At 44.1% G+C, this 14,418-nt stretch overlaps 1 protein-coding gene across 3 annotated transcripts in view; it reads right to left on the reverse strand.

Moving 5' to 3' along the window:
* Positions 1 to 1,668: 1,668 nt before the first annotated feature.
* The window catches only part of ZNF350 (zinc finger protein 350), a 52,047-nt gene continuing 39,297 nt past the window's right edge, over positions 1,669 to 14,418 (reverse strand). For 2 of the 3 annotated variants that reach the window (XM_036296104.1, XM_036296105.1), the window contains one exon: positions 12,205 to 13,637. In XM_036296104.1, the coding sequence (XP_036151997.1) occupies positions 12,412 to 13,637 (1,226 nt within the window). In that variant the 3' untranslated portion in view covers positions 12,205 to 12,411. Of the gene's footprint in view, positions 2,116 to 2,235; positions 2,387 to 12,204; positions 13,638 to 14,418 lie in introns of those variants that run through there. The other variant, XM_036296106.1, reaches the window with a different exon arrangement.

Below are 14,418 nucleotides of genomic sequence, written 5' to 3' on the forward strand. Positions count from 1 at the left end.
TGGTCAAGGGCATGTACCTTGGTTGCGGGCACATTCCCAGTGGGTGGTGTGCAGGAGGCAATTGATCGATGTTTTTCTAACTCTCTATCCTTCTCCTTTCCTCTCTGTAAAAAATCAATAAAATATATTTTTAAAAAAGAAAAAAAAAAAAAAAGCCCTAGCCAGGCCCTAGGCCAGTTTTGCTCAGTGAATAGAGCATTGGTCTGTGGATTGAAGGGTCTGGGGGTCAATTCCAGTCAAGGGCATGTACCTTGGTTGCAGGCTCAACTCCCCGGGCACATGGGGGAGGCAACCAATCAATGTCTCTCTCACATCAGTGTCTCACATCAATGTTTCTCTCTCTCTGTGTCTCTATTCCCCCCCCCCCACACTCTCTCTAAAATTAATGGAAAAATATCCTCCAGTGAGGTTTAACAACAACAACAAAAAAGTAAATGTCGCCCTAACCGGTTTGGCTCAGTGGATAGAGCATCGGCCTGTGGACTGAAGAGTCCCGGGTTCGATTCCGGTCAAGGGCATGTACCTTGGTTGCAGGCATATCCCCAGTAGGGGGTGTGCAGGAGGCAGCTGATTGATGTTTCTCTCTCATCGATGTTTCTAACTCTCCATCCCTCTCCCTTCCTTTCTGTAAAAAACCAATAAAATATTAAAAAAAAAAAAAAAAAAAAGTAAATGTCCTTCACAGCTTCTACTAGGTTTTCAGAGCTTCTCCCAGGTCTGTAGTTTCTTCAAGTCAACCAGCCTAAATAAAGAATCAACATCCCATAGAGACATGTTTTAGGGTGGGAAATGCTCCCCTTCATACTCAAGGAATTGTGTATTTAAAAGAGAAAATTCTTTCCCAGAAACGACTAACAGATTGTCACATATATAGCTGGTTAGAACTGTGCCATGTACCTAAGCTCATTTCAAATTGATTCAATCACTAGCAATGGGAATTGGAACCACCAAGGTTGTCGAACACAGATCAATACTTACTAATACACTGGCATATGGGTCATGCTACCAAAGGGATGGTATTAAATAAAATGGAGATTCAGTTAGCAAAGAAATACCTATGAACATATGACAGGCAAATAGGCAACAGTGTCTGCTGCTGTATACTCAGAGGTGAGTTCAGGCATTGTGTTGGCAAACATTCTCTGAAAGAGAGATGAACATGTTCCAATTTGCAAACCAAAACCTATATCACAACAACCCAGTTTTGCCTTTGCAGCGAGAAAAGTGGCAAAGAGGATACATGACAAAGGCATGTTGTTGGTTTATCTTCTGAATTTGTAGTCAGTCAACTACTAGATTAAAAGTTAAGCCCTAACTGGTTTGGCTCAGTGGATAAAGCGTTGGCCTGCAGACTGGAGGGTCCCAGGTTTGATTCCGGTCAAGGGCATGTACCTTGTTTGCGGACACATCCCCGGTAGGAGGTGTGCAGGAGGTGGCTGATCAATGTTTCTCTCTCATCGATGCTTCTAACTCTCTATCCCTCTCCCTTCCTCTCTGTAAAATATCAATAAAATATATTTTAAAAATAAAAATAAAAGTTAAAACACACACACACACACACACACACACACACACACAGAAAGATTGGAATTAGTACTCTGGGTCCTAAGGCCTTCTGTCCCAACAGCAGCCGAGGCTGTAACCTTAAACACCAATAATCCCCCGCGTCCAAAACTTCACCCTCACAAACCTCTCCGGACCACGGACACCGATCACACTTCCTTTATTAAACAGAAACCTGGGTCGGCCACCCGCATGGGACGGCCACCCACCCAGGCCCCCAAATCTCTAAGCTGCCTACCAAAAAAACCCCAACCTGAACCCGACTCCGCCAATCTTCCTAAATGCCTCCGAGATCCCTTACAGGCGGGGTGCCCTGCAGAACCCCAGACCCCGACAGTCAGGACAAGGGCGTGATCTCTACAGACTCTTCATCTGGGCACCGGCCCCGGGGGCACCCCGACCATAGACAGATGCCTCTGGTTCCCTTCAAATACCTCAATTCCCGTGTCCGTGTAGTTCCCCTCAGCAGCCTCCTCTTGGGCGCTCCTACCCTCCCCCTCCGACCCAGGTGATCATTCCAAGCTCCTCACGACACCACGTGCACACGTCACACTGAAAGAAACAAAACTTCTACTGTGATGGAAACACGTCCGGGTACAAAGCCACACACTCACCTTGAGTTTTTCCCAAAAAACCACAAGAGGAGCGCACACGTGGTATTTCCTTCCGAACCTCTCTAGCTGCTGGACCGGTCCGCTCCTCTACGGTGGCCGATCGGGATCTCGGGCGTTTGCAGTAGCAGGTGACCCGTTGCTGGCTTTCAGCGGCAATATGTCTGCGCCGGAGTCGCTGTGCCACCATGGAGGCCGCCATGTGGTGGGACCTGAATTGCCGTACAGAAGGCAAAGACGCAAGTTCGCAACCAGGAGCCCGGGAGAGCAGGAAAGTTAGAAGCTCCAGAAATTGTCCCCTTTCCCGGCACTTCTACGCTTGTGGAAAAGGAGTGTCTTTTCAGAGATCCGAGGTTCTTGCGGCAAATGGTGCCGCGAGGAAAATATCGGCCAGTGCGTGTTAGGCAAAGAAGTCATATGGGTCCTAACCGGTTTGGCTCAGTGGATAGAGCGTCAGCCTATGGACTCAAGGGTCCCAGGTTCGATTCCGGTCAAAGGCATGTATCTTGGTTGCGGGCACATCCCCAGTGGGGAGTGTGCAGGAGGCAGCTGATCGATGTTTCTTTCTCATTGATATTTCTAACTCTCTATTCCTCTCTGTAAAAAATTAATACAATTAAAAAAAGAAGTCATATGGCCTCCGCCTTTATTTTACAGTTTGTGTTTTTGTGTGTGTGTGTTTTAAAAATATATATTTTTGTTGATTTCAGAGGAAGAGATAGAAACATCAATGAGAATCACTGACCAGTGGCCTCCTGCACGCCCCCTATGGGAGATGGAGCCCACAACAGAGGCATGTACCCTTGACCAGAATCGAACATGGGACCCTTCAGTTCGCTGGGCAACGCTCTATCCACTGAGCCAAACCACCCAGGACTAATGCATACCTTTTTTATGTGATTCTAGTTACCATTCTACTAGTTCACACATGATATTATTATAGCCACTTCCTATTAATTACATATAGATCAGCAGTTCTCAACCTGTGGGTCGCGACCCCTTTGGGGGTCAAACGACCCTTTCACAGGGGTCTCCTAAGACCATCGGAAAACACATAATTACATATTGTTTTTGTGACTAATCACTATGTTTTAATTATGTCCAATTTGTAACAATAAAATTGGAGGTCACCACAACGTGAGGAACTGTATTAAAGGGTCGTGGCATTAGGAAGGTTGAGAATCACTGATATAGATGGACATAAATATTTTATAATATGGAAATACTTATGAGAAATTAAAATGAAATTAGATTATACATTTTTCCCCAGTTTGAGATATAGTTGACAAAGATTAGAGTTACTTTATTTATTTTCACTGCAGGATATTTTTTTCATTGATTTTTTAGAGAATGGAAGGGAAGGGAAGAGACAGAGAGAGAGAGAAACACTGAGGCACATCAACTGGTTGCCTGCCAAATGCACCCTGATCAAGGCCAGGCATTGAGCCTGAAACAGAGGTACATGCCCTTGACTGGAATCAAACCCGTAAGTCTTGTAAGACTGAGAGCCGAGGGCCCAGGTAAACTGTGTCTCAACTTCTGACTGATAGAAACTGAGATAATAAACGTGTGTAGTTTTAAACCAGTTTGTAGAAATGTGTTACCCATCAATAGAAAACAAGTACAGTGATTGATACAGAAAAATTTTAAATAACAAAACTAGTGAGAAGCAGCTAAACCAGTATATGGAGAGAAATTTATGTCCTGGTTTATGCTCTAAACTTTCAGATTCATTAGTTCATTTAAATTCACAACATCTCTTGGAAAGCCTGTTCAAGGCACACAGCTAAGGGGGAGAGCACTACAAAAGTGAAAGATTTGCTCATGCCACTTACTCTTCAGCCAAAATTATTTTCAGATAAAAGACTGCTCAACTAGAAAATGTCAGTAATACCAAGAGCAATGCAATTGCTCTATTAGACTACAAAATGTAGAAGCCAGGGCCCAGCTGGCGTGGCTCAGTGGTTGAGCATCACCCTGTGAACCAGGAGGTCACAGTTTGATTTCTGGTCAGGGCACATGACTGGGTTTGGGGCTCAATCCCCAGTATGGGGCATGCAGGAGGCAGCCAATCGATGATTCTCTGTCATCATTAATGTTTTTATATCTGTCTCCCTCTCCCTTCCTCTCTGAAATCAATAAAAATATATTTAAAATAAATAAATAAAATTTAGAAGCCAGGAATTTTTTTAAAAAGGCACTACTGCCTAGCTGGTTTGGCTCAGTGGAAAGAGCATTGGCCTGTGGACTGAGGGGTCCATGGTTCGATTCCGGTTGGGGGCGGGTGGCCGGTTTGCAGGCTGGGTCCCCAGGGCGGGGCGTGCAGGAGGCAGCCAGCGGGTGGCTCTCTCTCATCATTGATATTTCTGTCTCTCTCTCCCTCTCCCTTCCTCTCTGAAAAAAATAAAAAAATATATATATGTCACTACTTATAATTGCATAGAAGTATCTGTAGGAATAAGTGTAACCAGAAATGGCTGAGATATACAGAAAAAGAGACAAAACAAATCCTGGAGGTGGGTGGGAGAATCTGGATGAGCAGAGACTGACAATGGGTTGCAAAAAAAACTATAACTGAGTACATAAGCCAAGCCTATCCAAATTAATGTACACATTGAATGGACTCTAGTCATCTTATCAGTAGCTCACCTGCCTAATGAGACACTATTGCAGACATTAAGAAAATCTGCAATTATTTTATACTATAAAATATGTTTCTAATTAGAGATTAAGTGATCAAATGGAAGGATATCTATGCTATACAGATCATTTCAAATATGAAGGAAGCACAGACTTTTTAAAAAAGACATATATGCTGCCATGGCCGGTATAGCTCATGGTTGGAGCATTGTCCTGCACCCTGCAGGGTCACAGGTTCCTGAAAGATCAGACAGAGGCCGAAAACCAAGACTACAGGCTTTATTAGAGGAGAAGGACCTTGCTGGGCTGTCTCGCAAGGGGAGGACAGCAGCACGTGCAGAGGTGAGCCCGTCTTTTGGAGGGGCGGAATGGGAAGGAATGGGGGCTTAGTGTACTCGGTGTGCGCTGATTGGTGGCTTAATGTATGGTCCATATAGAAACAAGGGCTTAGGGTATTTGGCAGGTGTTGACTGGTGATTCAATGTATAGTCCATATAAGGTGCCTGGTTAGGTACTCAGGTATTTATGGGCTGCAGGTTAGGTCATACTCGGCCCACCAGTTGAGGGGAAGGGAGGATCTATCAGTTCGATTCCCAGTCAGAGCACACACCCAGGTTGCGGTTCCATCCCCAGTTGGGGCACCTACAGGAGGCAACCAATCGATGTTTCTCTCTCACATCAATGTTTCTCTCTCCTTCCCTTCCTCCCTCTTGAAAACTTTTTTTTTTTAATCTTTAAAAAAAATTAAAGACACACATCCAGTGCTTTCACTTATCAGAGCTCAGGGTAATAAAAATCATTACTTGTGTAAAATGAGCATGAAAGGAGATACCCAAGACAACTGTGGAGGGAAGTTCGAGGCAGAGAACAAAACACATTGTTTTATGACACACACTAGATCATATCTAACTACTTTGTTAGGAAGATAGCTTTAGAGTATTTACATGAGAAGACAAAAGAGGTTTTAATTAGTTCTTTGAGGAAAGAGTGAACTAGATTAGGATCCGCTGGATGAAGTATCATGTTTCCAGCAAACATCTGAGCTGCAACCCACCTACAGCCCCAGGTGTCTCCACAGACATACATTGGCCTCCCCCAGAAAACAGAAAACAAAAACCTGATTTCAAGTTAAACCTTAAGTCTGAACCAGGAACTCCCGTTCATTAACACCCCCAAAACCACCCCACCTTAAGCTTCTCCCTACCCGAGCCCCCAGTAAATTGCGATTCTGTAAGAGACACCACCTTCACTGACACCTACCAGTCCAGTTCTTTTTTTTTTTTTTTAATATATTTCTTTATTGATTTCAGAGACGAAGGGAGAGGGGAGAGAGAGAAACATCAATGATGAGAGAGAATCATTGATCGGCTGCCTCCTGCATGCGCCCTACTGGGGATCCAGCCCGCAACCCAGGCATGCGCCCTTGGCCAGAATCGAGCCTGGGACCCTTCAGTCGGCAGGCTGACGCTCTATATCCACTGAGCCAAGCCGGCTAGGGCTAGCAGTCCAGTTCTTAATCACCGAGGCCCACAGTATCACACACTGACAGTTGACCCCTGGGTCGTTAACATCTTCATATGCTTAAGGACACTGACCGCCAAGGGGAGGACCACTAAAGCCAACTCCCCAGTGGCCGAACCCAATGTCCCCCAAAGGCCCTTCTCTTGCCTCACAGACCCCGACCCACCTGATGCTGAGCTTCTCAAGACTCCATGCAGCTACCAACAGCTCAAGTCACTTCCAAAACAGTCATCCCCAGGCGCTAATGCGGAGGCCCCCCAACTCTGGCTGTTGCTAGGGACGCTTCTGGACATTCCAGGTCTGGTCCCGGTGGTGGTGGTGGGGGGGGGGAACTCTATGACGTCACGTGACCACGCCCACCTCCCGGATCCAAACCCAAGTAGCCAACCTGAGGTGGAGGAGGAGGAGCAAAGAAATTTTTAAAAAATATATATATTTTATCGATTTTTTTACAGAGAGTTAGAAACATCGATGAGAGAGAAACATCTATCAGCTGCCTCTTGCACACCTCCCACTGGGGATGTGCCCGCAACCAAGGTACATGCCCTTGACCGGAATCGAACCTGGGACCTCTCAGTCCGCAGGCCGACGCTCCATCCACTGAGCCAAACCGGCCAGAGAGAAATTTTTTATAAATATAATTTTGTTAGCCGAAACCGGTTTGGCTCAGTGGATAGAGCGTCGGCCTGCGGACTGAGGGGGGTCCCAGGTTCGATTCCGGTCAAGGGCATGTACCTGGGTTGCGGGCACATCCCCAGTGGGAGGTGTGCAGGAGGCGGCTGATCGATGTTTCTAACTCTCTCTCTCCCTTCCTCTCTGTAAAAAATCAATAAAATATATTAAAAAAAATATATATATATATATATATATATATATATATATATATATATAATTTTGTTGATTTCAGAGAGGAAGAGAGAAGGAGAGATAGAAACATCAATGATGAGAATCACTGATCGGCTGCCTCCTGCACGCTCCTACTGGGGATCGAGCCCACAACCCGGGCACGTGCTCTCGACTGGCATCCAAGGTGACCTCCTGGTTCATAGGTCTACGCTCAACCACTGAGCCACACTGGCCAGGCACCGAGCTGCATAAGTTTTCAGAGGCCAGAGTGGAGCAGTTTGTATTCTATTCAGGCTTTTGGGCAAACGAGGAAGATGGCAGTGCCCACATGCCATTCCTGAGGAGCAGGATGGGGGCGGCCATCCTCCTGGGGCAGAAAACAGCCCGGGAGCTAATGTCCTGGGGAGCCTTTGGACAAACAATGAAGTTGGTGGAGCTGAGATGTTGGAGGCAGCAGTCAGACTGGGGACAGAACACTGGGAGGCTTGAAGTCCTGGTGAGAGTTGGGCATGGGGTGGACTAGGGGTGGGGTTGACTGAGGCCAGTCTGGATGGCCTTGATCAGACACCTGTTGAGGGCAGGGCTCTGTGTAAATCCAGCCTACAGGCTTCACTGCAAACGAGCAAACTGAAGAGGACGATCCAGTATATGAGAGGAAGGAGGGATTTCCCCCTGGCTAGGACCAATAATGATACTTTCATTAATTGCCTATTTGACAGACACTGCTTTTTAAACTACATTCACTTCTTTTTTAATTTTATTATTTTTTAAAATATATTTTTATTGATTTCAGAGAGGGAGAGGGATAGATAGAAACATCAATGAGGAGAATCATTGATCAGCTGCCTCCTCCACGCCCCCTACTGGGGATCGAGCCCACACCCTGGGCATTGAGCCCACAACCTAGGCATGTGCCCTTGGCCGTAATTGAACCTGGGACCCTTCAGTCCACAGGCCAATACTCTACCAACTGAGCCAAACCAGCTAGGGCTTTTTTTTTCTCTTTTTAATCTTCACCCTAGGATATTTTTTCATTGATTTTTAGAGAGAGGGAAAGACAGAGAAATATTGATGTGAGAGAAGCACATAGATTGGTTGCCTCCTGCATGTACCCAACCAGGGCCTGAGCTGGGGAGGAGCCTGTAACCAAGGTACATGCCCTTGACTAGAATGGAACCCCAGAACCCTTCATCCACAGGCCAATGCTCTATCCACTGAGCCAAACCTAATAGCGTTAAACTACATCCACTTTTAACAACAAACCTGAGGCAGACAATACTTTAGAGATCCACTGAGACATAGGTGAGTTAAGTGACTTGCTCAAAGGCACACATCTTAGGATTGAAATCAGGCAGTGTGACTTCAGGAACCACTCCCAAGCACTATTCAAGGTGAAGGGTGGATTTTATTGGAACCACAAGGATCTGGGTGTGATAGCAGGCTTAGGTGTGCACTAGGCTGCCTTCACCTGGAGTGGTCAAGCTTTGAAATGTGAGCTCAGCACAGGAAACAGCGTTCAAGGAAGCCTGGCAGCAGGTCCTAGGGTCCTGACTGTTCAGTTCTAGGTGTGAGCTGATGTGACCTTGCCATGGCCACATCTGGAAATCACAGGACCAGAAGTGTAAGCCTGGTTGGTAGAGCTCTCATGACTGATTCTTTGCTGGAGACTGTATACCCTGAATCTACCCCATTACTAGCTATATTGTGAGGGTAGTGATGGGGACATTAATCCAGATTAAAATTTCTATAAAGGCTGTTCTTGTGCTGTTGTGTTCACTCATGTATCATGTGTGTAAAACTGTACTTTTTTCCCTTTAAATTCAACAATCTAGAATTTATTTTTATTTTCTTAAAATATATTTTTATTGATTTCAGAGAGGAAGGGAGAGGGAGAGAGATAGAAACAAAAGATGAGAATCATGGATCGGCTGCCTCCTGCACACCCCCTACTGGGGATTGAGCCAGCAACCCGGGCATGTGCGCTTGACCAGAATCGAACCTGAGACCCTTCAGTCCGAAGGTTGATGCTCTATCCACTGAGCAAACCCAGCCAGGGCTAAAACTGTACTTTTTCAGTGATAGCACTTTTATTTCTACAAGCAAATTATCAGAATGTCTTGAACTCTGAGACAGCCACAGCATGGCAAATTTCCATTTCTTTTCCTATGCGTAAGACTCACTGTATGTAACTGGAATATAATAGTCTCATGAGATCAAGAGAAAGAACTCTGAATAAAGGAGAAAGTGAAGAACCCAGGGCAGTGGGAAGGAATGAGGGAGATGAAAGTCCCATGTATCAATTCAGCAGGTCCCAGAGGAGTCCTGATCCTTATCACAGGTGACAGGCCAAACTTATAGATTCATCTCCAAAACATTACAAATAGATGTCACTTCCTCATTCTTAGAGACTAAGGTTCTCGTTTTGTTTTTTTGTTCTACTTATTCTAGGAATCATCTTCCTTTTCTGCCTTCTTTATAACCAGTTAATAAATCTCTCTGATCCTATACAAAAAGTTTTGGGTGACAATTCTGTTCTTTAGAACTATTTTCTATGAAGTAGTTATAAAAATTAGCCAGTTAGTTCATTCATTCACTTTCCAAATCTATATGAAATAAGGGGTTTGGTTTGTTTTTATGGGCTGGCAAATGTAAAATCATAGAATCTACTACTCACCGATATCATTTTCTAATACAATGGAAATAACAGTAATTTCTCTCAGAGCCTCAGTTTAGCTCATTGTCCTATATCTACTCCTCACATGACTGCTGAGCATATGAAATACGACTAGTGTAAAATAGAAAATGATTTTTTATTCATTGGTGTTCAATTATTTTTAAAAAATATATATTTTATTGATTTTTCACAGAGAGGAAGGGAGAAGGATAGAGAGTTAGAAACATCGATGAGAGAGAGACATCAACCAACTGCCTCTTGCACACACCGCACTGGGGATGTGGCTGCAACCAAGGTACATGCCCTTGACCGGAATTGAACCCGGGACCTTTCAGTCCGCAGGTCAATGCTCTATCCACTGAGCCAAACCGGTCAGGGCCTGTGTTCAATTATTTTAACAATTAAACTTTAAGTAAAGCCACTAAAATTAGGAACTTTATATCCCTGTGGAGAAAAGTAATGGGCTTAAAAATAACTTATTTGTGTTCTGTGGTACTTAACTGCAGGCCATTAAAGAATCACTCCCCAACCCCTCATAATAATATGCAATTTCAACAATACATTTTCGCATCCCCTTGAACCAATTACTTCATGTCCATTTCACCTAATAAAGACATTTACATCCTCTAATTAGATTAGCTGGAGTATAGAGATACCACTTAAAGATAACCCAACTACATCAGTGCTCTCTCGCAGAAACCATGGGATTCTGCTGTGATCACCACTGTATCCTCAGCTCCTGGAGAAGAACCAGGTGCAAAGTATTTGACAAAAACTTAATATAAATGAACAAACTGACTCAATCTGAACCTGTTGTCTCATAAATCCTTCTGCATAATATAAATGTCTAAGAGTTTATGGTAAACATCCCAGTTTTCAATTAACCCTTCACCTTGGACTAAGGAAACTGAATTGATATACACATGCCCAATATCCCACCAATCCATATTAGCTCCTTTCTGTTTTTTGATTCATATTAACATTCCAGATATAATTTTTAAATTTTTGATTAGAGAGAGAGGAAGGGAGAAAGAAAAATATCGATGTGAGGGCAGAACATTGATTGGCTGCCTCCTGCACACCCCCTACGAGGGATGGAGCCCACAACCTAGGCATGTGCCCTGACTCGGAAAAGAACCAGCAACTTTCTGGTGCACTGGACAACATCCAACCAATTGAGCCACATACAAATTATTTTTATGTTTTTAAAAAATTCACTTATTGCCCCAGCCGGTTTGGCTCAGTGGATAGAGCATCGGTCCGCGGACTGGGGGGGCCCCGGGTTCGATTCTGTTCAAGGGCATGTGCCTTGGTTGCTGGCACATCCCCAGTGGGGGGTGTGCAGGAGGCAGCTGATCGATGTTTCTCTCTCATCAATGTTTCTAGCTCTCTATCCCTCTCCCTTCCCCTCTGTAAAAAATCAATAAAATATATTTTTAAAAAAATTCACTTATTGGCTCCACTTAGCTACTTTCTCTTTCATTTAATTAACACAGTAGACAAATTGCTGTGTTTGGTTTAACATCATATTATGCTTTTGTGTCAATGCACATATTTAATAGGATGAGAATATCACAACTTCCCCTTCTCAGCATTTATTCAAAAAATTTCTCTCCGTATATAATTTTTAAAAATAATCTGAGCTACATTTTTTTAATCTTTTAAAAACATATATATTTTATTGATTTTTTTACAGAGAGGAAGGGAGACAGGTAAAGAGTCAGAAACATCAATGATCAGCTGCCTCCTGCACACTCCCCACTGGGGGATGTGCCCGCAATCCAAGGTACATGCCCTTGACTGGAATCGAACCCGGGACCCTTCAGTCTGCAGGCCAACGCTCTATCCACTGAGCCAAACCAGTTAGGGATGAGCTACAGCTATATTTTTTAAAAAAATACTTTTGATTTTGAGAGAGGAAGGAAGAAGGAGAAAGAGAAACATCAAAGTGAGAGCAGAACTGCCTCTGGCACACCCTCTTACCAAGGATTGAGCCCACAACCCAGGCATGTGCTCTGACCAGGAATTGAACCAGCAACCTTTTGGTGCATGAGCTGATGCCCAACTGAACCACATGGGCCAGAGCTGAGATAGAAATGTCACATATATATCTTTATTGATTTTGGAGAAGAAGGGCAAGGGAGAAACATCAATGATGAAAAAGAATCATTGATTGGCTGCCTTCAGCATGCCCCACACTGAGGATCGAGCCCACAACCCAGGCATGTGCCCTTGGCTGGAATCGAACCTGGGACCCTTCAGTCCGCAGGCTGACGCTCTACTCACTGAGCCAAACCGGCTAGGGCTATTTATTTATTTATTTTTTGATTTCAGAGAGGGAGGGAAAGGGAGAGATAGAAACATCAATGATGAGAGAGAATCATTGATTGGCTGTCTCCTGTAAGCCCCCTACTGAGGATCAAGCCCTTGACTGGAATTGAATCCAGGACCCTTCAGTCTGCTGGCTGGTGCCCTACCCAATGAGCCAAACAGGGTAGGGCTGAGCTAGAAATTTTTGATCAAATCGTTGCACACAGAATATCTCTGGATTTTATCTTATTGGTTTCCTGTGACATAAAATAAAACATAATTGCTCACTGAAGGCGAGACCACACTCACTGTATTCATAAGGTTTCTGTCCTGTGCAAATCCACCTGAGGGTGCACATCTGGCCACAGGCTGGCCCACGATGACTACATTTCTGTTTTCTAGAGGCCCACTGATGTTCAATACTGTCTGAGGGACCACAAAAGGCACCTGCAGAGTCACCGTATTAACAAGGTTTTTCTCCTGCAGGACGACACTGGTCTGTGATGAGCTGGGACTCTCTGAGCGAGGATGTTCCACCTTGACTGAATGAATTTTCTGATGTTCTTTGAGGACTGATTTTGCTCTGAAAGTTTTCCCACATTCATTACAACCATAGGGTCTCTCCCCTGTATGAATTCTCTGATGTACAGTGAGCTGTGGCTTCCTGATAAAGGTTTTCCCACAGTTACTACATTCAAAGGGTTTTTCTCCTGTGTGAATTCTTTCATGTTTAATGAGATCTGTCTTCTGGGAATAGGATTTTCCACATTCACTGCACACAAAGGGTGTCTTTCCCGTGTGAAATCTCTGATGTGTCGTGAGAGATGTCTTCTGGCTGAAGCCTTTTCCACATTCGTTGCATATATAAGGTTTCTCACCTGTATGAGTTCGTACATGTACCATGAGGTTGCCCTTCTGGATAAAGCGTTTCCCACAGTCACTGCATACAAAGGGTTTCTCTCCTGTATGTATTTTGTAATGTATGTTGAGCTGTGACTTCTTGAGAAAGCCTTTGCCACACTCTGTACATGCATGAGGTTTCTTTCCTGTATGCGATCTCCGGTGTTCGTTCAGTGTGACCTTTCTGGAGAAGCTTTTCCCACACAGACTACATTGATGAGGCTTCTCCCCTGTATGAAGATTCTGGTGATCACTGAGCAAAGACTTCCTCGTGAAGGCTTTCCCACATTCACTGCATACGTGAACCTTCTCTCTTTTATGAGGTTTCTTATAATTAATGAGTTGGGACTTAGTGTTGACGAGTTTTTGGTTTTCCAGGAATTTCATTTCAGTCTGAAACTGTTTACTGTTAACGTGGGAAAAAGATTTCCCATCTTCAGGAAGTTCACCAGGCTCCTTGATTTCATAGTCACAATTTTCAAATAACTTATTTTTGTGACATTGTTCTAGGCTATTCTCCATGCTTTCATTTTGTACGTGCTCTGGCAGATGGTCATCAAGTTTCCAGATATCTAGTAAAGAAAATGAATTTCCCATCATCTTGATTTGTAAGAAAGGTAATGAAAAATATACCTTGATGTGTGGTGCCTTTTATACTGAGTGTAACTAAAACTTCATGTTTGATGTTCCTTGTTCATTAGTACAAGTAATGAAAAAAAAGTAAAACTGAATAAACACTTTGGCTACTTTCTGAATATTAGCCTTGCCAAATATGCACACTGTGAAATACAAACCATTTACTGTTTCTCACTTCTATTATCCTTCAGCATATACCAGGCTATCACACCACAGGTGGGAGGGCCACCTCATCTGAATTGGAGAGGGATTCCTTCCACATTCCTCACTGATGACTGCTGTATACCAACGTGGTCCTAGGTTGGGGACACACAAACACAGTCCTGATGTTCACAGAGCTTACACTGCAGTTTGGTGAAGCCACTTAAAGGGCAAAGACACATGCAAGAAACACCTGCAGCCTGACTGGTTTGGCTCAGTGGATAGAGCGTCGGCCTAGGGACTAAAGGGTCCCAGGTTTTATTCCAGTCAAGGGCATGTACCTTGATTGCCGGCATATCCCCAGTGGGGGATGTGCAGGAGGCAGCTGATCAATGTTTCTCTCTCACTGATGTTTCTAACTCTCTATCCCTCTCCCTTCCCCTCTGTAAAAAAATCAATAAAATATATTTTAAAAAATTGGAAAAAAAAAAAGAAAGAAACACCTGCAGGTTGTGAAAACGGGTGGGAAGGTACAGCGGAAATGGAGAGAGGTGAAGGAAATCAGGCTACATTTTG

The sequence above is a fragment of the Myotis myotis genome, unplaced genomic scaffold (assembly GCF_014108235.1).
Source record: "Myotis myotis isolate mMyoMyo1 unplaced genomic scaffold, mMyoMyo1.p scaffold_m19_p_28, whole genome shotgun sequence".
In the NCBI taxonomy this organism is placed as follows: domain Eukaryota; kingdom Metazoa; phylum Chordata; class Mammalia; order Chiroptera; family Vespertilionidae; genus Myotis; species Myotis myotis.